This window comes from Hyaloscypha bicolor (assembly GCF_002865645.1).
Source record: "Hyaloscypha bicolor E unplaced genomic scaffold K444scaffold_122, whole genome shotgun sequence".
NCBI classification, from domain to species: Eukaryota; Fungi; Ascomycota; class Leotiomycetes; order Helotiales; family Hyaloscyphaceae; genus Hyaloscypha; species Hyaloscypha bicolor.
In genome coordinates this window covers 256382-280104 of record NW_020194624.1, presented here as the reverse complement: position 1 = coordinate 280104, position 23723 = coordinate 256382, and the positions used below count along the sequence as shown (strand labels likewise).

Sequence of the window (23723 nt, the reverse complement as noted above, 5' to 3'; positions counted from 1 at the left end):
ACCTTATTCTCAAATATTAATATTATTATAAAGAGCTATTAGAAAAATATTTAAAGAGCTATTTTATATAAAAACGCCTATAATTATAATAAAGCTATTCTCGAGAATACTAAACTTTATAATACTAAGCTCGAGAATAATATTAAATACTATATAGCTATAGTAAATTAGCTTATAGTAACTCTAATTACTTCTATTCTATTTGCTCTGGCTACTTTAAACCTCTCTTAAAAGAATTCCGAACTATTTTCTATTTATTCCTATCTAGAATTCCTTATATCTTATATTTCCTTTAAAAGTACTAGAATTACTAAGCTCCCAGATCTAACTCTCTTTACTAAAGATTATACTATCTTTAATAACTAGTTAGTTCAGATTAAGAACAAGTTATAAGGAAATACTAATTTATATTTCTTAGAGAATCTTAAGATTATTTATATTTCTAGTAAACTTACTAGTAATACTCTTGCCCTAACTAATTCTTATATAAACGAAAATAGTCCGAATTAGTACTATTAGCTCTTAGAGTTCTATTCTTACCTAAAGAAGCTATATTCTAATTCTAATAAGATATAGAATACTTGCTATAACTTTAGTAAGCTTTAAATATACTCTAGTTAAGTATTTCAGGAGTTCTATACTTTCTTCTTATAATTATTTATAAAAGGCAGTATTAGTCTTTAAGATATTAAGTATAAACTAAATAAAAAGCTCTTACTAAAGCTTTAGGAATTAGTATATATATACTATAATAATTCTTCTATTAATATTACTTGCTTTACTTAGTATTATACTACTAATAATTAGTAAATTAAAGCTATATATAAGAAGACTAAGAAATATAAAAAGGCAAGAGCTATTCTAGCCAAGTTTACTTCTAGTATTATATTTCCGTATATTTCTAAGAAATATACTTCCAAAAAGAAGCCTAAGAAGCCTATATTAATTACTCTTATTAAATATATACTCTCTTATAAATATAAGTAATATTCTATAAAGACTAAGAATCTTTTAACTATTAAGTATTTTAATTATAACGAGTTCGGCTACTATATTAGATACTATCTAGTTCTATATAATAAAGAAACCAAAATAGCTCTTTCTAGAATTAAGTCGGGCTTAGTTTCTATTCTATTAGAATATACTATTCTAGTAAAGTATTCGGAGAATTTAAACTCTAATTCTAGTATAGAACTAGGAAACAAGTACTCCTAAAAAAAGTCTTTATTTTAGGAACTTATAATATGAATTTAATAGAAATAGACTTGACTTGTCTAATAAAAGGAAATATTCTTATAATACCCTATACTATTAGTATAAATAAATTAGAAATCAAGTCTTCTTTTCTTATTAATACTAGAACTAATAGTTATACTTTTATTAATATAAAGCTTATTTAGCTTATAAAGTAATTCTTAGAAATAGAATTATAACTTCTTTTCTTATCCTATACTATATATTGTTTTAATAGAAAACTAACTAAGTTTACTAAGAAATATATAAAAGTCTTATTTCTAATTAATAAATAAAGTATTAATATACCTATAATTATCTTAAACCTTAGAAATTATAATATTATTTTTAGTAAAAAATAGGTAATATATATTAATATTCTAGTTAATTATAGAAGATATAGGCTTATATAGCTAAAGAATAAGCCTAAATTTATATAATTCAGTTATATTATTAGTACTTTATAGTAATAGCTAGAGAAGTAACCTAATAAGAAATATTAAAAAAATACTAATTAATAAGATTTTATTATAAGCTATTTCTAGAAACCTTTTATTCTAAATAATTTTTCTTTTTTTGAACTAATTAGAGGAAATTATATAAGATTATAGAAAAGAAGCTTCTATAGCCTAATTAAAATATAATACCTAAATAAAAGCCAAAGAAATAAAAAGAGGTTCTTAATAAAAAGTAAATATTAGATCTAGTTATTCTTATTTTTATAATATTTAATTATATAGCCAAAAGAAAAAATAATATTATTAGTTAAATCTCTATTTATAAGATTAATAAAAAGCTTAAAGCTCGGAAAAAAGAAGCTATTTCTGGCCCAGAGAATTAATAACTAGGAGAAATAAAGCTTTAGTAGCTATAAAAGATATTATTCCCGAAACTTAAGAAATATACCTCTATTTTCTCTAAAAAGAAATCTAATATTCTTTCTCTCTATAAATTATATAATTATAAGATTTAGATTAAAGGCCCAAAGAAAATCAAAAGTATTAGATATTAATCTCTCTAGTAATAGTTTACTTAAGAGCTTCTAAAAATCAAGTATTTCTTAAAAAATAATCTGGCTAAGGGCTTTATTAAAGCTAGTTAAGCTCTTTTTACTTTACTAGTTCTTTTTATAAAGAAAGTAAATAGAGGTTTATACTTCTATATTAATTTCTGCTATCTAAATAATATTACCCGGAAGAATTAATATCTCTTTTTACTTATTAATAAGACTTTAAATTAATTATTTAAGGCTAAGATCTATATTAAATTAGATATTTGCTAAGCTTTCTATTATATAGCTATAAATCCGGACTTTTAGGAGCTAATAATATTTCATATCTGCTATAAAGTATATAAATATAATATTTTCTAGGAAAGCCTTATAAATAGCCCGGCTATATATTAATATTATATAAATAATATACTCTTTAAATATCTAAATAACTTTTATATAATATACTTTAATAATATTCTTATTTACTTAGAAAACCTAGTAAAATATAACTAGTATATATAAAAAGTACTAGACTATTTATATCTTACTAGTTTCTAAGTAAATATTAAGAAATCGGAATTTAAAATTATATATATAAAATACTTAGACTTTATTATTTCTATATCTAGTATTAAAATAGATCCTAATAAAGTTAAAATAATATATAACTAGTAATTTCTAAAAATAGTTAAGAATATATAGTTCTTTCTTGGCTTCTATAACTTTTATAAATACTTTATTAGAGAATATAAACGAATTACTAGACCTTTTATCTTATTTATAAAAAAGGAAATTCCCTTTAAGTAATTCAAGTAATATTAAAAGGCTTTTACTTGCCTAAAGAAAGCTATAATTTTTATTCTAGTTCTATAATACTATAATTCAGATCTGCCTATAATAATAGAAATAAATATATCTAAAGAAGTAATTACTAGCCTACTCTTTTAATAAGACCCAGAAACAGGCCTTTAGTATTCTATAGCTTATTTTTCCAAAATTATATTTCTAGTAAAGCTTAATTATAATATATATAATAAGGAAATACTTATTATAGTATAAGTACTAGAGAAATAAAGAGCTAAGCTAAAAGGCTTTTAGAATATTTTTTTTTAAGGTCTATTCTAATTACTATACCTTAAAGTATTTTATAACTACTAAGAAGCTTTCTTCTTAATAAGCTAAATAGGCTAAGCTCTTATTTTACTATTACTTTAAGCTTATATATTATTCTAGAAAATTAAATAAGCAAGCAGATACTTTATTATAAAGATAAGATAAAGTAGATACTTAGAGCCAGATTAAGGAAAAGCTATAAACCTAAGTATTTCTCTCTAAAAATAAGATTAATCCGGAGATTATCTATAACTTATAGCTTATAGTAATGCTTTATAAAATTAGCTTGCTTAATCCGGAATTCGGCCCTAAAAACTAAGTATATATTAAAGACTTTCCGGAAAAAAATACCTTTATTAAAGATATAATTCCCCTAGAAAAAGGTATTTTCTTAGAAGTTTTACTAGTAAACTCTACTATAATAGCCCCTATAAAAGTACTATTAGAAGCTCCTGCCAAGTATAGTAATTTATAACTTATAAATAAGATTCTATAAGATAATTATATATTACTAGATTTAGAGAAGCTATATATAATAGCCCAAGCCAAAAGTAATATCTAGATATTATAAGACGGCCTTCTTTTATATTATAAAAGACTCTATATTATAGAAAATGAAATAATTCCCGGACTATTTTTATAAATTGCCCTAATTTATAAAATATATAATAAACCTCTTTCTAGATATTCTAGATATATAAAGCTTTATTAATTATTAAAGAAATAATATTACTAGCTATTTATAGGCAAAAATATTAATTAATATTATAGTAATTACTATACTTATAGGAAATTATATATATCTAGAAATAAGAAGCCTGGTTTACTTTATTTCTTTCTAGTTTCTAATTACTTTTAGTAATATATTACTATAGATTTCAAGAGCTATCTAGAAAGCAAATCGGGCTATAATATAATTACTATATTTATAGATTACTTATCCAAGCGCCTAATTATAATTCTAGTATAAGATATAATTATAGCCAAGTAGCTAGTACTTCTATTTTTACTTTATATAATATACTAAATAGGTATTTCAGAAATAATTATATTAGATTAAAAACCCTAATTTATATCCGATTTTTAAAGCAAATTCTATATGAGAATTAGTATAAAGCTTAAGCTCTCTATAGCTAATTATCCCTAAATAAATAAATAAACAGAGATTATTAATTAGTACTTTAATTAGAGATTATATCTATATATTAACTATTACTAGAATAACTAGAATAAATAGATTACTATAATTAATTATTAATAGGCCTTTCTTTAATATAAAACTATTAGCTAGTTTCTATTTATAACTAAAAAGAGCTATAAGCCTCGTATTTCTCTAGACTAGAACTTTCCTATTAAAACTAACTTACCTAAAAAGAAGCTAAATAGAAATAAAACTAAAGTATTAGTAAATTAATTATATAAATTATAGTAACTTACCTAAGGCTATATAAAATAAATACAGGAATAATATATAATATAAGCTAATAAGTACTACTATCCGATTAATTTCAAAGTCGGGAATAAAATATAGGTTATTATAAAGTACTAGAAATCCGATTATCCGAGCCAGAAACTAGGGAACTAAATAGAGGGCCTATTTGAGATCCTAGAATAATATAGCTACTTGTTTCTCCTAAAACTACCGGAAACTATAAAGATATATCTAGTTTTCTATATAGAGAAACTATAAAAAGACTTCCAGAATCCTTTATTAGGTTAAGTAAACCCGGAACCGCCTCTATTAATACTAGAGAATAGTAAATAAAAGTATAGTATTAAACGGGTTATTATAGTTAAGCTAGTAAGAAATAGGCTAAAGTATAGAATTTAGTAAGTTAGTTAGAATAAAGATCTAGTATAGTATCTAGCTTTAGTACTAAGTAATAGCCTCCTGGTTTTATAGAGTTTCTATAATAATAATATTAATATACCAGGACCTTTATAAAACCTATAATACTAGCTAGACTATTGTGGGAGGGAAACTATAATAAGACAAAAACCCATATAAAGTACACCAGAGCGCAAAACGTGACTTGATAGCAAAATAATAAATCAAAAGTATAAATAGTAAAGCATAAACAGTATATAGTATACAAAAGCTCAATTAATTAAATACTCATGAGGGGTTGTTCTCTAAGTCTATAGAAAAACCAGCTTTCTTATGTGATTTCCGCAAGTCACGTGCAAAAGGCCGCGGCCTTTACCATGTGACCTAAATCTCAAAACCGCCAAAACAACATGATTTTTGACGAGTACGGCCTGCCGTACCACACTATATAAAAAATAATACTTATCCAGAACTATACGGAAATAATAATAAACCCTCTTAGGTTATATAGTAAAGGCGCCGGCCTTTTATATATAATGTCTATATCCGAGATACTAGTTTTACTTTGGGAAGAAGTATAGTATAAAATTAGATGAATTAATAGCTTTTATAAAGCTCGGGGACAAGCTTATTATAAAGGGAGAAATAATATTATAATTCCCAGATACCCGGTATCTGAGATACCTCGCCAGATACTAGATACTTCCTAGATATATGTAATGCGGCCGCCTTACTAGGGAAATATACTTAAAATATACTAGAGATATTTAGAAGGCTAAGCCCCTTCGGGACTAGTATACTATAGGATGTATATACTCTCTCGCAGCCTCCTATATTCTAGTTTTCCCTTCCTTAACTTTAAATCGTCTTTATAAGGGACCTTCTACCTTGCTTTCCAAGCCCTAAATACCATACCCGTAATACTAAGTATTTAGTATTTTAATTTTCTAAAATAATTTAATTAAATATCTAGTTATATTATTTAAATATAAAAATTAAAAGCTCTAGTTTACTTTTATTATATAAATTACTAAACTATTCTATTATTTAAATTAATATAAGTTTTTATTAAAGAGCTATTAAAAACTTAATTATTATTAAAGTATTTTTAATTTTAGTAATTTTAAGAGTTCTAATATAATTAAATGCCTTTTATAATAACTAATATAATAATATAATCTATTAAAAACAAGATATTAGAAATAGATATAAAATAAAGTATAATATATATAGGGTCGCACGTGACTTAAGGGCATATAACGAACCTCGGATATTATAGGTATTAATCAGGGAGTTCGATAGCTCTTTAATATCCCAACTAACCACTATTTATATCATATATATTAGGCTTATAAATTACTAATTATATATATACCATTAGGGCCTCCTATTTAGAGGGGGCTTCCCTGGACCTTATAGGAGGAACAGAGATTAGTTCTATACTGAATTTAATACTATAGTTTTATAATATACTAATTTATTCTATTATCTTATTACCTACTAATAAATATCTTATAAGCTAATCTCTCTACCCTTAAAGGAGATAGTTTAATAAGTAATTATATCTCGAAATCTGCAAAATATATAATCCCTTGCCAAAGCTATTCCTATAAAGAAAGTCGACCAGATTAACCCTAATATAGGTAATAGCAAAGGCTCGTCTAATACTTTTAATAGGGCCCCTTGGAAGCCTCCGAAAGCTAGTAATAATAACGGAAATAATCCCGGTAATAATCAAGACGCCGAGATTAATATCCGAGTTACTACCGCCCAAGCTATAGAATAGGGCTTATATACTAAAGTCAAAGTACTCTAATAAAAGCAAGAATTAGTAGATATAATTAACTAGTATATCCTATAGTTAGAGTAATATAAAAGTACCCTCAGGAATATCTTATAGTTTACTATATCTTATAGAAACTCTATTTATAAGTTTACTTCCTCTTTCTCGGTAATTCCTATTAGGGAACTTCCTAAAATAGGATTAGAATCTATTCTCTTTCCTAATATAATAAGCTTTGAGAGTAATCTCGATACTATTTATTAAGAGCTATTATATAATATCCTAAAGATATATTTGGACTAAAAAAAGCTTCTTAAGATCCGGATACCTGACTTATATTATAGAAAGTCCCCTAAGGAATAAAGGATATTTATATTCTCCTGGGAGGCAGTCTTTAGAATCTAGCCTTAGACTTATAATAGATACTTTTCTAAAGTTAACTTTACTATAAGTACCCTTAGAGATAAACCTTATAATACTTAAGAGACTATAATAAAATAAAGCCTACTATTATATAAGGTTTATTAGAAGTAATTTAAGGCCTACTTGGCTAATATATTCCAAGTACCTTAAACCCGTTAATAAGATATCTTTAAGGAACTCCGAAATCTTTATTAGAAGAATAGTAAGATAGTTACTAAGTTATATACTCGGATAATTAGTTTCGAAATTAACCAGGACTTATACCCTAAGAGAAACCGGATCCGGACTCTTAATACTGCTTTATCTAACTATAAGACTTATTAGATACTTATATTTATTCTTTTAGGAGATAAAATAATATCTATTTCCAAATAGCTTAAAAAAGCTCAGAAAGCAGAATATATTACTTATCCCAAATTAAAGAAAGTAAAGGCAGGGAAATCTAGTAAGAGTAATTCTATCCCCAAGAACTCTAACTTAGCAAATTCTGATTTATAAGGCTATTAAAAAAGGAAGAATAAGTTCCGAAAATTATATAAGAAATTTTCAGGTAATACTTTAGCCTCTTTAAGGCCTTAATAGAATACTAGTTCTATTTCAGGTATAGTTTATTAAATTTATAAATAGAAAGAATACTTCTCAGGAAATATAAAGTATTCTAAGTATACTAAATAGGCTCGGCAGAACCCTAATAAGGCCAAAACTATAGAAGAATTAAGGTATTTATAAAAGCAGGTTAATACTATTACTATAGAAAAGTACTCTAGAGAAAACCCTCCTAAGAAATAGAGAAAAGAAAAGGCCAAATCTTAAATATTAATAATTTTAGCTATAATAAAAAAGATATATTATTTTATATAACTATTTAAGTAAGATTAATATAGCCAGAAATAAGTATCTCAGAAATATATAGCAGATCCGGTAATACCGGATTAGACTATAACTTCCTTAATAATAATTAGACTCAAAGCCGGGGCTTTACTACTTTAGCTAAATATAACTAAGAGTTTATAACCTTTTATAGAAATAGATTCAAGGTCTATTAAGCCTATAATCTTAAGGTATTTATTATAGATAATTATAGTAAGATATATTCTTTCAAGCTCCGGTTCTATAGATATAAGAATATTAGCTCTTATAGCCTTGTTTTTAGTATAGAATTTTATAAAGTAACTTTTATATAATATATAGACTATATTAAAAAATAATAGATATATATACTTATATAGCCTAATAATATTAAGATCCTAATACTAAAAGAATTCGGTAAGAAGCTTAACTAGTACTCTAAGCTAGTACCTTAAGTCTTATTCTTAACTAAAAGCAAATATAACTGTCCTAGATAATAGGCTTTATATATTTATAATAGTTATTAGATTTCTACTTTATTATATAGTTCTAGTAATACTAAATAGGAGTTTTTAATATAGTAAATTAATACTCTCCGGAAAGGAGCCTTAAAGATATCTATTTACTTCCGGAATAATAAATATAAAGACTTTTTAGAGGTTTTTAACCCTAATAAAGCTTCGGAACTTCCTGATCTTAGTAGTATTAAATACTCTATTAATATAGATAATACGGTCCTATATAGGCCTTTATATAATCTATTAGAGACCTAACTAGAAGTATTATATCTGTATTTATAGGATATACTTTATAAATATTAGATAAGGCCTAATAAAAGCCTAGTAGGGACGCCTATTCTTTTTATTCCTAAGAAAAATAAAGAACTATACCTTTATATTAATTATTATAGACTTAATTAAGTTATAATTAAGAATCGGTATTTGCTTCCTTTTATTAATAAGACCCTTAACTAGCTCTAAAAAGCCAAGATTTTTATAAAGCTAGATCTTAAGAATATATATTATTAAATAAGAATTCATAAAGAATATAAGTAAAAAATGGCTTTTAGAATCTGCTATAGCTATTTTAAATATCTTATAATACCTTTTGGGCTAGCTAATATACTAGCTATATTTCAAATATATATTAATACTATATTTATAAGACTTCTGGATTATTTTATAGTTATTTATTTAGATAATATTCTTATTTACTTCCGAAATAAGAATAAATACTATAATTATATTCGCCAGATACTTACTAGGCTATATAAAAATAACCTATTTTATAAACTTAGTAAATACGAGTTTAATATTAAGGAAATCGAATTTTTGGGCTTCCTTATTAGAATAGAAGATATTTATATAGATCCTAAACAGGCCTGTAATATTATTAAATAGCTAGAACCAGAATTATTCTATAATATTCAAGTATTTCTTAAATTTACTAATTTCTACTATAGGTTTATCTACTATTACTCTCAGGTAACTATAGGCTTAATAGATCTCTTAAAAGAAATAGAAAAGGGCCGGAAATCCGGTTCCTTTATATAAATAAATAAAGCGGCTAAAAGCTTTAAGACTTTAAAAAAAGCTTTTACTATAATACCTATCTTAGTTTATTTTGACTCTTCTAAGAAAATTCATATTAAAACTAATATATTGAAATTTGCAATTACTAGTACTATTTTATAATAAGTTAATCCTAGTAATAGCCCAAAAAAATACTAGTATTTAGTAATATTCTGGTCCCGGAAACTCTCCGGAGCTAAATATAACTATAGTACCTATAATAGAGAACTACTTATAATTATTAAAGCCTTTAAATATTAGTACTATTACCTTAAAAAGTCCAGGTTTATAATCGAGGTTATTATAGACTATAATAACCTCTAATACTTTATAGAAATAAAGTATCTAGAAAGCCATTAAGTATATTAGGTAATATATCTTATAATATATGATTTTAATATTATTTATTATAGAGGCACCTCAAATCTAGTAAACGGACCTAGTAAAAGACCTAATTATAAAAAAGGTCCTATTAATATAACTTGGCTTCTAACCTTTTAGAATAAGTTAAAGAAAGCTTTTATAATTGCGATTTAGAGATCCTTATAGATATCTAAAAAGTCCCCTCTTTAAAATAGGTATTATTTAATACTTACTATATCCATAATAGCTAAGGAGAAATATTTATTATAAGATAAATAAATAAATTATCTTATAGATCCCTTAACTATAAAATTAGTTAAGAAATAAGATATAGGAAGATGCCTTAAAGGCTCTATTACTATAGCTAAGGTAATAAGAATATCTATAACTATATTACTTAATAAAACTAAAGACTTTTTAGTTTCCCGAGTTTTTGAATTAAATAGTTATAAATACCTAATTTCCTGTATATAAATATATATGGCTACTAAAAGAGCTATAGTACTAGCTCCTCTATCTGAATTTCTTCTAGATATTATTCAGATAGCTTAGAGAAATAATTCTCGATATTAGAATATTATAAAACAGAGGCTTAATAAGAAAGATACTAAGGGAAAAGAAATCTAGAAAAATAATTCGGGCCTATTTAGGTACTATTTAAGAATTATTATATCTAATAATCCCGCTTTATATTAAGAAATTATAAAGCTTTATTATAATAACCTAATAGCTAGATACTATAAAGTAAAGAAGACTCTCGAGCTTCTTAGAAAGTCCTAGTATTAGGAGAATATAGAAGGAAATATTTATAATTATTATTAAGAATATAATATTTACTAGAGAGTTAAGGCAAAGAGGCATTTACTATATAGTTTACTTAATAGTTTACTATAGCCTGAGAGATCCTGGAATAAGATCTCTATAGATTTTATTATAGGTCTATTATTATATAAGAATCCGGTAAGAGATCCTAATTTTAATATAATCCTTATAGTTATTAACTAGTACTCTAAAATAGTAAGGTATATTATATGTTATAAGACTATTAACTCTCTAGAGCTTGCTAAGATTATATAGGAATATATTTTCTTGATTTTTAGCTCCCCTAATAGAATTATTTCTGACTAAGAAATAGTATTTACTAGCTAGTTCTAGTCTGCTTTCTGCTTCTATTTAATATATAAATAATATTTAAGTATAGCTTACTATTCTTAGATAAATAGTTAGATAGAAAGGCAGAACTAGATCCTAGAATACTATCTAAGATATTATTATAATATCCAAAAGAATAACTAGTTTAAGAAGTTGTTTTTTGCGGAATTTATATATAATAACTTAAAATATTAGGTTTTATAGAATATATCTTTCTATATATATTACGGATATTATCCTTAATTTCTATAGAATCCTGAAAACAGGATTATAGGAGAAGTACTAGCTATATATAGGAGGCTAGAAACCCTTAAAATAGAGTAGAGAAAGCTTGAGAATTTATAGTATTATATATAAAATAACCGGAAAACCTACTATAATAGGTACCGGTTAGCTAAATACTACTTTAAAGAAGCCTAGGTAATATTATTAATAAGAAATATTAAACTTAAGATAGGAAAGCTTAAGCCAAAATTTATAGGTTTATTTAGGATTCTTAAATATATTAGTAATTTGGTATATAAGTTAGAACTACTAAGTATATATAATTATTTATATCTAATTTTCTATATTTCTCTTCTTAAAAAATATATAATAAAAAAGAATTAGAAGCTATACCTATATTTCTCCGGAGAACTTCCGGAATTAGTAGATAATAATAAAGAATAAGAATAAGAAATAAAAGCTATTATTAATTACTAATAAAATAATAGAAATAAGAAGTAATAATATTTAATTAAATAGAAAGCCTGGCCTAAAGATTATAATACCTAGTTACTTACTTTCCCTAATCTTGAAAATTCTAAGAAACTTCTAAAATTATATAACTAAAACCATAGTTTAGAATCCGAAACTATTTTTTAATAATTTCTTAAGATTAAAAAGAATTCTAGACTACTAAGAAAAAGGCTACTTAAAAGAAAGAGAGGACCTAGATAGCCAAGAAAAGGCCCGGAATAATAATAGAGATACTCTTTCTTTAGGTTTTTTACCTATAAAGGTTTTTTAGGGTTTTATTAAAGCTTATAAGAATTATATTTAAATTATTAGAAAAAGGTTTAGGATTAAGAAAGATTTATTATAGGTAAACTAGCTATAGGTATCTTAAATAAATAAACTCTAATTCCTATAAATTCCTAATTTCCTAAAGCAAGAATACTAAATACTGGCCCTATTTAGGACTTAGTAAAGAATTAGCTAATATTCTCCGGAATCCGCTTATCTCTTAATAGGATATAGTTATACTATAATAATATTAGTATTAAGGATATTAAGAGAAATAAATAAGGAACTTATAATAGCTATATATATCTTATAAAAGGCCCGAACTTCTAAAGTCAGGTCCCGAATAGCTATAAGTATTATATTATTAGTATTTAAAGTACTAGTAGTAAACTATTTAGTAATCTCGGTAGTAAGCTTAGTAATAAGATTAATACCTTAAAAGTAGATATTATAATATTTCTTTAAGGAATTAGTAAGTACCTAAATATATTAGAAAAAACTTACCTTTAGGATACTAATCCAAGTAGTATTATTATCTATCTTATTAAAACGGGAAAAAGAATTCCGAAGCTTATTAGTATCCTTCTAGTTTTTAAAAACCCAATTAATAGTATTATTCTTATTAGTATAATACTATTTAGGATATACTTTAAGAAATTTCTTAAAGATTATAATAATATCTTTCCAGAACTAGTAAGCCTCTAATAAGTAGTAAGGAATCTGAAATCATATTAGCTTTAATAGATATTAAAGCTAAAGAACTTACTAATATATAAGACTTAGAACCCTTATTATAACGGTTATAATTCTTCTTACCAGGTATTATAATATATAAGATAAAGAGATTAATAAGTAAATACTTAAAATATTTCAAGTATTTACTAGTAATAGGAAAGAAGGCTATAAGATTATCTTTATATTTATTATTATAGGAATAAATAATAAAGCCAGAAGAAAATATTATAGAATTAATTAAAAATAATTAAAGAAGACTTAGAAAAGAATAGAAAAAGAGACTAGAAAATAATAATAGAAAAAGTTATATATATAATTATTAGAAAGGAAGAAAGTATATAGTAATATAAAGAGGTTCTTTTATAAAGGTAAAGAACTACCTGAATTAACTACTAGTTTTTATACTAGTTCTAATCGGAAACTAGTATAACTAATTAATATATGCTTCTAGAAGCCTGCAAATAATCTCTAGGACCTTAGAAATATTCATATAGGTTTCTTATACGAATATTTATTAAATACTTTCTATATAGCTATTTAGATTATTCTAATACGAGATCTAATAGGTAATATTAGTTTTATAAGATAGTACCTTAGTACTTTGAATCGAGCTAATTAGAATACTCAGATCCCAAACGAAATTATAATTACCGGCTAGCCCCTATACCTGGGGTATAATTACCCTTCCTTCTTGCTTACTTAGCCCTAATCTAATTAGATAATTTTTATATCTATTATTCAGATTATATTAGTAAAACTACCTCCCAAGATACTAGAAGTTTATATTAATTAAATAAATAATTAATTAAATATTTACTAGAATAAATTAATAGATCTAGGGAACAAGATCCTAGGAGGAGGGTATAGTTATAATATATACAGGGTCACACATAACTTAAGGATATATAATAAACCTCGGATATTGCAGGTATTAATTAGAGAGTTCGGTAGCCCTTTAATATCCCAACTAACTACTATTTATATTATATGTATTAGGCTTATAAATTACTAATTATATATATACTATTAGGGCCTCCTATTTAGAGGGGGCTTCTCTGGACCTTATAGGAGGAATAGAGATTAGTTCTATACTGAATTTAATACTATAGTTTTATAATATACTAATTTATTCTATTGTCTTATTACCTACTAATAAACACCTCATATAAAGCTAAAATAAAATATTTAAATAAAATAATATTAAAAAATCGAGTTATTTTTTTCTATTTTATTTCTTAGCTTAATATTTTTAATATATAAAATTCTTTGAGTTTTAAGCCTTTTATTATTATATTAATTTTACTATTATATCTTTTTTTAATTAATAAACTAGTATTTTAAACTTATTTTTTATTTATTTATAATAAAACCAAACTATATACTTCTTAAATAATAATAATTTGTATTATATTTATAAAACTATATTTTATTAATAAAGCCTTAAAAATTTTATAAATAGAGCTTTTTTTTTAAGTTCTAAAATAGAATTTATAAAAATTCAAGTATTAATAGTTTAATAAAGCTATTATCTAGTTATATAATAATATATTAGCTTATTTATTTAGTTTAGTTTCTTAATCTTATAGTTTTATAAAAGTAGTAATAATAATTTCTAATATTTCCGAATATTATAATTTATAGTTAATTTAATTCAAAAGTAATAAAATAGTTATTATTTTATATTTATAATAACTTTTTAGTTATAACTTCGAGTAATTAATATTAAATAATATAATTATAGAATAGAACCAAGTAAAAAATATTTATTAATTATATTTTTAATGTGATTTGTAATTAATTAATAATCGAGTTTTAAAATATATAAATATTTCTTACTTTTTTAATTTCTAATTATATAAAATACTAAAATATTTTATAAAAGTTATATATATTTAAATAAATAATAAATTAAATTTAGATTTATAAGAGCTTATAAGGCTTCTTAAGCTTCTATAAACTTAATATATCTAATAAAAGCTTAAATTTTAAAATTATTATTAAAGAAAATATAAAATATAAAGAGTTTATAATTTAATTATATAGAGCCTTATATATTATATAAAATATAATTTTTTATTCTTATAAAATACTAAAATTTCTATATAAGCTTATATAAAAATAGTTATATATTTTATAATTTCTATAATATTAAAGGTACTAAAAACTAGAAACTAAAGAAATAATTACTATAAGATATATAATAGTTTCAATTAATATAATTTATATTAATTAGTATTTTAGTAAAAAAAAATTTATTACTTTTAAATCGAATTAATAATATAAAAATTCTGGGTTTAATTCTTTCTTAGCTATAAATTAAGTATTTTTATTTTAATTCTTTATTTTAATCTAATATCTAAAATAATAATTCTCTATTTTCTTTAATATAAGCTTATTAATTATAGAAAAAGGCCTGAAAAGTATTACTATATTCGTTTTAATTACTTTATTATTAAATTAATTAATTTTATTCCAAATACTCTTATTACTAGCTATTTTATAAAAAGTATTAAACTAGTTCGCCCATGAATTATAATTCTTTAGGATAATAATCTTAATTATAGCTTCTAATATAATTGTAATTAAGCTTATAGAAATAGTTTTTATTAATTAGTTAATAATAGATTCATGAAACCGAATTTCTGGACTTGAAAAGTAAAGTAAAATAGCTCTTAATTCGAGAGTTCTAAACTAAGGAAAGAAGCTCTTAAATATAAGAGCTTTAGTATTCTAATACTAGTCTAGCCACATGTATTATTATAGTTATATAATACTAAATTTACTAATAAAATAATAGAGTATAATAATAGAAATATAAATAAAAGTATAATTTTTAAAGATATTAATTAAATAAACTTTTAAATACTCTTTGCGGTATACTAATTAGGAAGCTTATTAGTATAAGGCCGGGCTTATAACTAATATATATAAAGATTATAAAATAAGAAGTTATATTAAATAGTAAAAGAATTAATTAAACTAGCTAAAAAAGAGCTTAAATAAAATATAAAGCTTTAGAATATAAATATATAGATCTTGACTAAATAGAGTAATTATACTAGCCTCAAATTAGTAATTCTTACTATAATAAAAAGAATAAAAAGAAGAAAGAAAAGAAAGAAATAAGTTAGGAAATGAATTATTTTATTAAATTCGGAAATATATAAAAAGGGTCTTTAAATAAGATTTTAAAGATTTTAATACTAGAGATGTGAGTTTTTTCTTTACTTCTTTTCTTCTTTATTTGAAATATAATTTAAATATTAGGGAATTAAAGTAATAATATATTATACAGAATAATTAATAATATAATAGAAATTATTATTATAAATTTAGTTTCTCGGCTATATTAAGGGCTATTAGTATTTTATTAGAATTATACTTTCTTGAAAGAAAAAAATAATATCTTCTTATCTTTTTCTTTTATATATATAAAATTAATTAATATTAATATATATTCAAAATTTATTTCTATTTCATGTCTGGACTTCTTGCCATACTATAAGCGAGGCTATAGCAAAGCTCGTAAATAATACTTGAAATAATACGTGAATGCTTTTAGTAGTACGGCGCCTTAATTACTTTTATATAACTCTTTAGAAGCCGTGAGATCTTGTCTACTTCGTATATATATACTTGCCAGGTTAGCCGTTTAGTACAGCTGAATTTATTCAAATGCCGCGCTGTGCAGAAAATCGGATTTTTTCAATGTAAGATTATTAGTGTTAAGCTATAAATGCAATCTGGCCAATGCTAGAGGTTTTACTAAAGGGCCCTTTCCCTCTTAATATGTGAGATTGCTATAAACGTAATTGTACACTTACACCAGTCACAAATATCGCAATAAAACTCGAGCCGCGCAAAACTAAAACAAAAGGCATCACTACCAATTCTTCACTTTATCGTATGACGTAGATAGAACCGCGCAAAGACGATCAAAAAGCTTCACTACCAATTCGTCACTTTATTGAATGACTTCGATGGGACCTCTCTACCGCTGGACTCGTCTCTCCCCTGTACTCCCGTGCCAGCACGGACTGTGTTGCTACTTAGATCGAAACACGCAGCGGTGATAGTCGTCGAGCAGACTGGCCACAGCTCATGCTTACACATATCGCAATACAAGTTTTCTTTAGTCGACACGAAGTCAGGCCCAATCGAAGCAGCGCTCTGGCAGAGTTCAGTGGCTGTATGCTGATCAAGGCTGCTGATGACGACGTGATTATCTGCGCAAGCCTGAGTTTGGAGATTGTTTTGCCTCGTCTTGACATGTCTTTTCTTTGGTGCCTCGGATCGCTTCACGCCGTAAGTTGGCACACTGATCTTCCCCCCCGTCCATTGCTCTAGCTGGCGCACCTGTTCAATATTTGGCATTACTTTTCCATCGGCGTGAGGATCACACATAAAGCTCCCAGTAGTCTTAAGTGCGTTGAAGTCTGGATCAACAGAGTTTGAGCCGTAAATGAGTGGCGGATTAAAGACCGGCAAGCAATTCATCTCAGTGACAGAGTCGTAGGCCTTGTAACGTGGATCGCTCTTGCACATAGTGTCGAGAGACGTGTTATACTGTGTTGCTCGGTCTTGTGATGGCGTAAAGTCGGTGATGTGGATGCCATATCCCTGAGGGAAAGGATGCGGTTTCTTGCCTGTTCTGAGATCCGGAGATGTGAGCCAGAAGCAGGCTGGGTAGTAAGATCCTTGCTGCACCTGGACTTCAAGATTGGAGTGGTACCACCAAGCACCACACTTCTTTGGAATGTCACCATAAAATGCCCAGTATTCAGAGCTTGGTGGAGTGACAGCAAGGTACGCAACACACAAGGAGTCACTTCCGCCACCCACTATCGACAAATATTCCGGAGGTCGGTTGTTGTTATTATCAAGTGGATCGACCTTGATGTCCACGTATCTGCCGTCACTAATCTTCCCAGCGCGAGTGCCACTCTTGAAACCGATTCGCAAGCCGTCACCGTCAAAGAGACCAATGCCGCACGTATTGCCTCCTGTGCTAGCACCTGAATCTCCAGGCATACTCATACCTGCAGCCACCCGGACAATTGTTGAAGCTTTATATGGCGCTGGAAAGAAGTTCTGGGCTAGAGGTATCATCGAGATACCTAAAGCTCCTAAGCCGATTGCTTCTATGATGGCCGCCATTTTGATGAAGCGGATTCGGAGATAGGCTCGATTTAAAGAGCAAGTATGGAGAGGCTCAAGCGTAATGAGGTGTAGCTGATAAAGTCGTGTAGTGGATGTAGTATTGTAGAGATCCCCGAGTAGGAAGAGTGAAGATAACAGACGAGATGTAGTTATAAGATGAAGAGTAGCAGAAGTTAAATAGGGAGCTTCAACCCCCTTCATAGAGGAACTGAACATCGCCGTCGAAGCTATAAGCGTATCTAAATCTAGATGGTCTATAATTAAATATACTACTTCCTTAAAGTGCGGCGAAGTACAGATTAGCTGCTGCGCATTCTAACGAACCATGGATGTAAGCTGTCATTTGATACTTTTAAGATGAAAGGACTTCACAAAATTTCCCGCCAAGACATATAGAGAAATTGTCAAATCCTTCAAGGCGATGTGTGGTCTGTTGTTGGCAATTAAAAGTGTACGACACTCGCCGCTCGGTGGCTGCACTCCAGCTTGCAAGCCTCCCCGCGCGCCTTTCCAACGCTTACTTATGTTTCACTCTAGCTTGTAGGCCTCCCCGCGGGCCGAGCCGCCCAATACGAGGTCGGCTCAGCTACTAGGATCGACGGGTACAATGGGTTACACCGTGGGGTGCAGTTATTCGTCGCGGTTGCTGAAACCTCACCAAAAAGTCACCTATTAATCGAGTGATTTTTAAGCCCGAATCATTTCCTCTTTAGCTAAGCCTACAGCACAAATAATAATAGAAACCAAATTATAAGAAATTATCTGGGACTTAATTTCCCGATTTTTTTGAGAGTAGCAATTCCAGACTGAAGCCAGAACACGAATTATTCTGACGTTTCGCCTAACAAAATTTGGCGAAAAGCCGCCACGAATGACTGCACCCCTAGTGTTATTGTACCTGTCGATCCTGGTAGATGAGCCGACCTCGGGTTGGGTGGCGCAATGACTCGTTGGCCCTCCTCATCCTTTAGCAAACAGGCTCAGTTGCCTTCCCTGAGGAACCTTTCAACATGTATCAAAATGCGGTGACAAGTGGCCTATCTAGCAGACGGCATCAGACCTAGTCTGGACACGTTGTAATAAGCCCTTCAAGCGAAGGCGGCAGATTGGCGATGATGAAAAGTTGTGTAATTTTCGAACCTGGTAAATAATGGATCTTAAACGCGGATACACTCTTGGAATAGATGTTTCAGATCTAAAATTAGGACCATTGACCATAACTGTAAGGAAAAGGAGGATCTACTTACTGTGCTTCTAGGGACTGGATCAAATCCTGGATCAAATCCTGGGTTGAATCCTCGAGATACTTCGTGATTGACGAACTTGGAGGAAGGCTATGAGGATACGGCTTGGCAGGCGACCTCGACAATCTATAAGAAGGATGCCTCTGAGCGTGGGACTCAAGGTCATTATCCTCACATCCTCTTACAAGACACAGCAGCTACTTGCTCTTTGTATTCGTTTTCAACGCGTATCAAAACTTCGAATTCTTCAATCACCTCGCATGTGCCCTAGCGTCAACCAAACATCTCCTCGTCCCTATCAATTGACGACATTACAACAACACATCCAAGATGCGCTTCTCTAAAGTTCTCGGTGCTACAGCGCTCTTCCATGTCACATTGTCCGTAGCGGTACTGAACCAGGGACATTATTACAACCACGCAGCCCTAAGCAGACGTGTCGACCCCGTTATCCCCAAAGGTGGTAACCCTAACGGTGGCGGAAAAGGGGGAGACCCGAACAGTGGAAATCCCAACTCTGGAAAGCCAGCCGGTGCAAATCCACACGATGGAAATCCCAACTCTGGAAACGGTCCTGGTTCACCAAATTCACAAGACAGCGGACATTCTCACTCATCGGCGGCAAGCGAACACGTGACAGAGGTTATTCAATCAGCTCAGGCTGATGAGGATACGGGAATGAACCTCGTACTGACTGACGAGGAATACAAGACAAGAGGGGCAATTGCCCTACAGAAGAACAAGGACGCTATCAACGCAAAACCAAGGGTAGACAAGACGTACAGCGCATTACAAAATTCTTACATCGTGGACTTTGACCCACTCGCGCAGCCAGACTTCTTGCAAGACATAGAAACTATCATGAGCCACCCTGAAATCCGGCTGGATCCAACAGTTGGCTGGACTTATGTGGATGCCCGTTCGGAAGGCCAGAATGATCGTACAAAGCCTACCTTCGTCGGGTTTGTCGGTAATGACCAGAAAAACATCATAGCAACGTCCAGTATAAGAAAATTCGACACGAACACCGGTACTAACAAGCTTCCAAACTCCGAGATTATGTACCAGTCGCTGTTGTCGAAGGGCAACAAGCCCTCAAACCTGGAAAACGTCATCCGAACGCCAATCGCGAACAAAGGATCTCTGCAAATGATGACAAGATCAGTCCAGGCTAAATTTGGGGCCAACTCAGGATTAAAACAGCCATACTCTTTCACGTCGGCCGATAAGAACTTCGATGACCTGGTTGGTGATTACTGGACAGCAATGAACGGTCTCGGCAACCCTAGGCCTGTATCTTTTATGGCCGCCGACCATTCCGTGGCTCTGAACGGGTTGAAAATCACCGAAATTATTATATGGCCACAGCTTCCGTCGTCATCTGTGTTTGGCGCTATGATCGTTAGAATGGATCGTTAATAAGCAGAACGTTGCGATCACCTATTGCGCCGTCGTTGCGTCTCTTGTCATCACTTTCAATTTCGTCGCTGCTTCGTACCCTGCCTACAAGCTTCTGCTCGAGTGTCAATTTTCCAACAATTAGACTAGAATCCCCACTAAGCGAGTTCAAGACGGCTGAGACCATTAGCGTTGTCTTTGCTCTACACGAAAAATTTGTATGCTAAACACTGTTTCTAACGAGATCTGTGCTATCATTTCTAGAGAATCTGAAATTGCATTATTTCCACCCTTTAGCGCATTCTCATTATGTCTCTGTGATATAACCGTGAAAATTGATCTTAGAGTGACGCAAGTTTAGATAATGTCTGTATCCGATCTGTCTTCGCTCATATAAAAGCTGGCAAGTCTAGGCGGCTAGGCCTATAGAAAACAATACTCTCTACTAGCTTGCCCACCTTCATAGAGAACTGAGACTCGAGAGGCCCTTTATTCTCTAAATAAACTCCTTGAGCTAATACGCAATGGCGGCAGCGTCAGGCAGTTATAGATCGTTCCAAGTCATTCGAGAAAGCACGAAGTATAGCCATGAACTCCATTTTCCAGGGAAGTAGTGGGGCATTGGGATAATCAAATGCAAAGATGTGATTAGTAGCTGAGTCAAAGGCGATGATGATGCTCGCCTCAGCTAACCCGTGAAGATTTCGAAGAGCACTAAGATTGCCCTCCAAAGCTCGTCGAAGCCGATCCGGCTGGTGTTTATAAGCTACAAAGAACGGAGGCATAACACCTAATTCTATACGAAGTCGTAGCAGGTTGCCGGCCCCTATTGAACGAGGTGGAAAGCAAGTATGCAAGATTTGGTGGAGTGCGAGGTGTCGAGAAGGAGACTCGCATTTTATTCCTGGCATTGAAACTCTCTCAAGCCTGATGAAAAGATCCAGAAATTTGATCGCTTGGAACATCCATGGGAGTGCTTCATCGGGTGAAATCGTAAGGCCGAGGAGCCGCAACCGCTTGGTACAGATAGATGCCTTGTATGGCATAAGACTGTACCATTCAACTATAGCCTCCTCGTAAATGGTTCGGTTTGTTCGTAAAATGGAAGGACAGCAAGGTCCGCCATCGTCTCGAAAAGGAGACGTAGGAGTGTTTGGCGCGAGGTAATGGTATATTCGCAGGCGTATTTCCTTAGGAAGGCTCAGGAATCGGAAAGGCTCAGACATAGAGGCCCTATGCTCTTTATTCTCATCATTATCGTAAGCAATCGTGTGCGCTGCTGGACGATTTTCGCACGCAAGCCCGGTAGTGTAGGATTCGCTGGACATAGAGATGGCTGAGCAATTCTGAGGGTTCTGCGGAGACAAGCTATCAGCCAAACATCGGCTTGATTGGAAAGGAGAATGTTACCGTTAAGGGCATGTATCTCGTCTGCGAATGAAGCTGCTGAAATGTTTCATATGAAACGAGTGGAAGTAGGATCAGTGAGTTGGCAGAAAGATAGAAAGATCTTAAAGGGAGTTTTCGCACACTAATAATTTCAGGCTACATTCGTTCTATTAGTAATCAAAGGGCGTGACGCGCTAAAGATAAGATAGGCGAAAACACCAAAATCAATCGAAACGAGGCTAGAGTCGTTCAAGATGTTACCCGATTAATTATCCCTTGAGGGAGTACTCGAAGCCACACAAAGAGCCTCTACGATATGTTCAGATACAGGGAACATTCAGCTACACCGTGGCTGTGGGGACTACCAAAAATTTTCCAGTTTCGAGTCCATGATTCCAGCTTTGACATGCAGGCCATGAGTCTGGCCAAGGCAGTTCATCCGCAATTTGTGCCCAGATGCAAGTATTATGGAACTCTCGGTCAATCCCGACCTCTCCACATCTACAAGATGGAGAATCTTCCTGCGACAGCTTATATTATAGCGCGCAACATCTTCATTACACGACCCCCCCGACGCTGTGTCCCGGCAGCGCAACACCGTGGGAGACCTAGCGAGGTACGTTTATACCATATATTCATCGCTACGTTTCAAGCAAGAGCTGAGGATCCGTGCAGTTTCTTTCGCGCAGTCATGGAATAGCAGTCGACGATTAGATCCAGACAGCATGGCTACTCTGCTCGCGGAATTTCAGGCCAAGTTTGACGTTCTTGCTCGATTACTACCGTCTCGATTGCATCAAACCTACACCAGGTTCGCCAAACTTTGTCACTCTTCTGAGGGAAATTTCCTTTGCCCATGAGGACCTATGTGAGATGAATATCCTGATAAACTTTGAAACGGGAAATATAACGGGGATTGTCGAATTGACCGAGGCAAGGATTCTTCCATTCGGCTTTGCCTTGTGGGGGCTTGAGAATATTCCTGGCTACATGAATCTCTACGCGATGGCATTGCTATGACAACCGCCATAAACTCGAGGACCTTTTCTGGTGGGCTTTCGGACCAAGGCTCACAATGCGTCGGAAGGCTTTAGGTAGACTTGTATATTATAGGTATTCTCGTCATTGGCGTCTCAGCTCGCATGCGGGCAGCTGGCGCGAGAGGGCATGACTTCGAATATTAGCTCTATCCACCCATCCGAGCAGTTCAGGCAGACTGGCACATTCCAGGGGACTCTCGTTGTCTAGCGTCTCAGCCGCCAAACGTGCTGGCACACTCCAATCGGCAGATATTCAGTAGGCTTAAGCAGTGCTCTGAAAAAGCTTTGCAAGATCCTGTCGCCTTCAATCAGCTCAGCCCAGATGCGCGCATTTTAGACGAATATGAAACGTGTTGCAGCAAGCAGGAGAACCCACCAAGCTCCTCACGTCATCCACCAGCGGCGCAGCTAGGCAGAAGCCAGGCCGCGTCGTCATGAGTGCT

At 30.5% G+C, this 23723-nt stretch overlaps 4 protein-coding genes across 4 annotated transcripts; 2 read left to right on the top strand and 2 right to left on the bottom strand.

Annotated features, from left to right (window-relative positions):
- Positions 1-16997: 16997 nt before the first annotated feature.
- On the bottom strand, positions 16998-18080 carry K444DRAFT_536561 (uncharacterized protein; the record flags this gene model as incomplete). Its single annotated transcript, XM_024875388.1, has 1 exon — positions 16998-18080. One exon carries the CDS (start codon positions 18078-18080, stop codon positions 16998-17000), a length of 1083 nt encoding a protein of 360 aa, XP_024733006.1.
- A 1643-nt stretch (positions 18081-19723) lies between these two features.
- K444DRAFT_666281 (uncharacterized protein) lies at positions 19724-20872 on the top strand (the record flags this gene model as incomplete). The annotated part of the gene is made up of 1 exon (XM_024887171.1): positions 19724-20872. The coding sequence occupies exon 1, from the start codon at positions 19784-19786 to the stop codon at positions 20870-20872; it is 1089 nt and encodes a 362-aa protein (XP_024733005.1). The 5' UTR covers positions 19724-19783.
- Positions 20873-21007: 135 nt separating this feature from the next.
- Positions 21008-22351, bottom strand: K444DRAFT_616590 (uncharacterized protein). The gene is made up of 2 exons (XM_024880950.1): positions 22262-22351; positions 21008-22206 (listed from the first exon to the last, which is right to left on the bottom strand). The coding sequence occupies exon 2, from the start codon at positions 22177-22179 to the stop codon at positions 21388-21390; it is 792 nt and encodes a 263-aa protein (XP_024733004.1). The 5' UTR covers positions 22180-22206; positions 22262-22351; the 3' UTR covers positions 21008-21387.
- Positions 22352-22497: 146 nt separating this feature from the next.
- Positions 22498-23010, top strand: K444DRAFT_72181 (uncharacterized protein). Its single transcript, XM_024888534.1, has 2 exons — positions 22498-22856; positions 22916-23010. Exons 1-2 carry the CDS (start codon positions 22557-22559, stop codon positions 22952-22954), a joined length of 339 nt encoding a protein of 112 aa, XP_024733003.1. The 5' UTR covers positions 22498-22556; the 3' UTR covers positions 22955-23010.
- Positions 23011-23723: the final 713 nt, after the last annotated feature.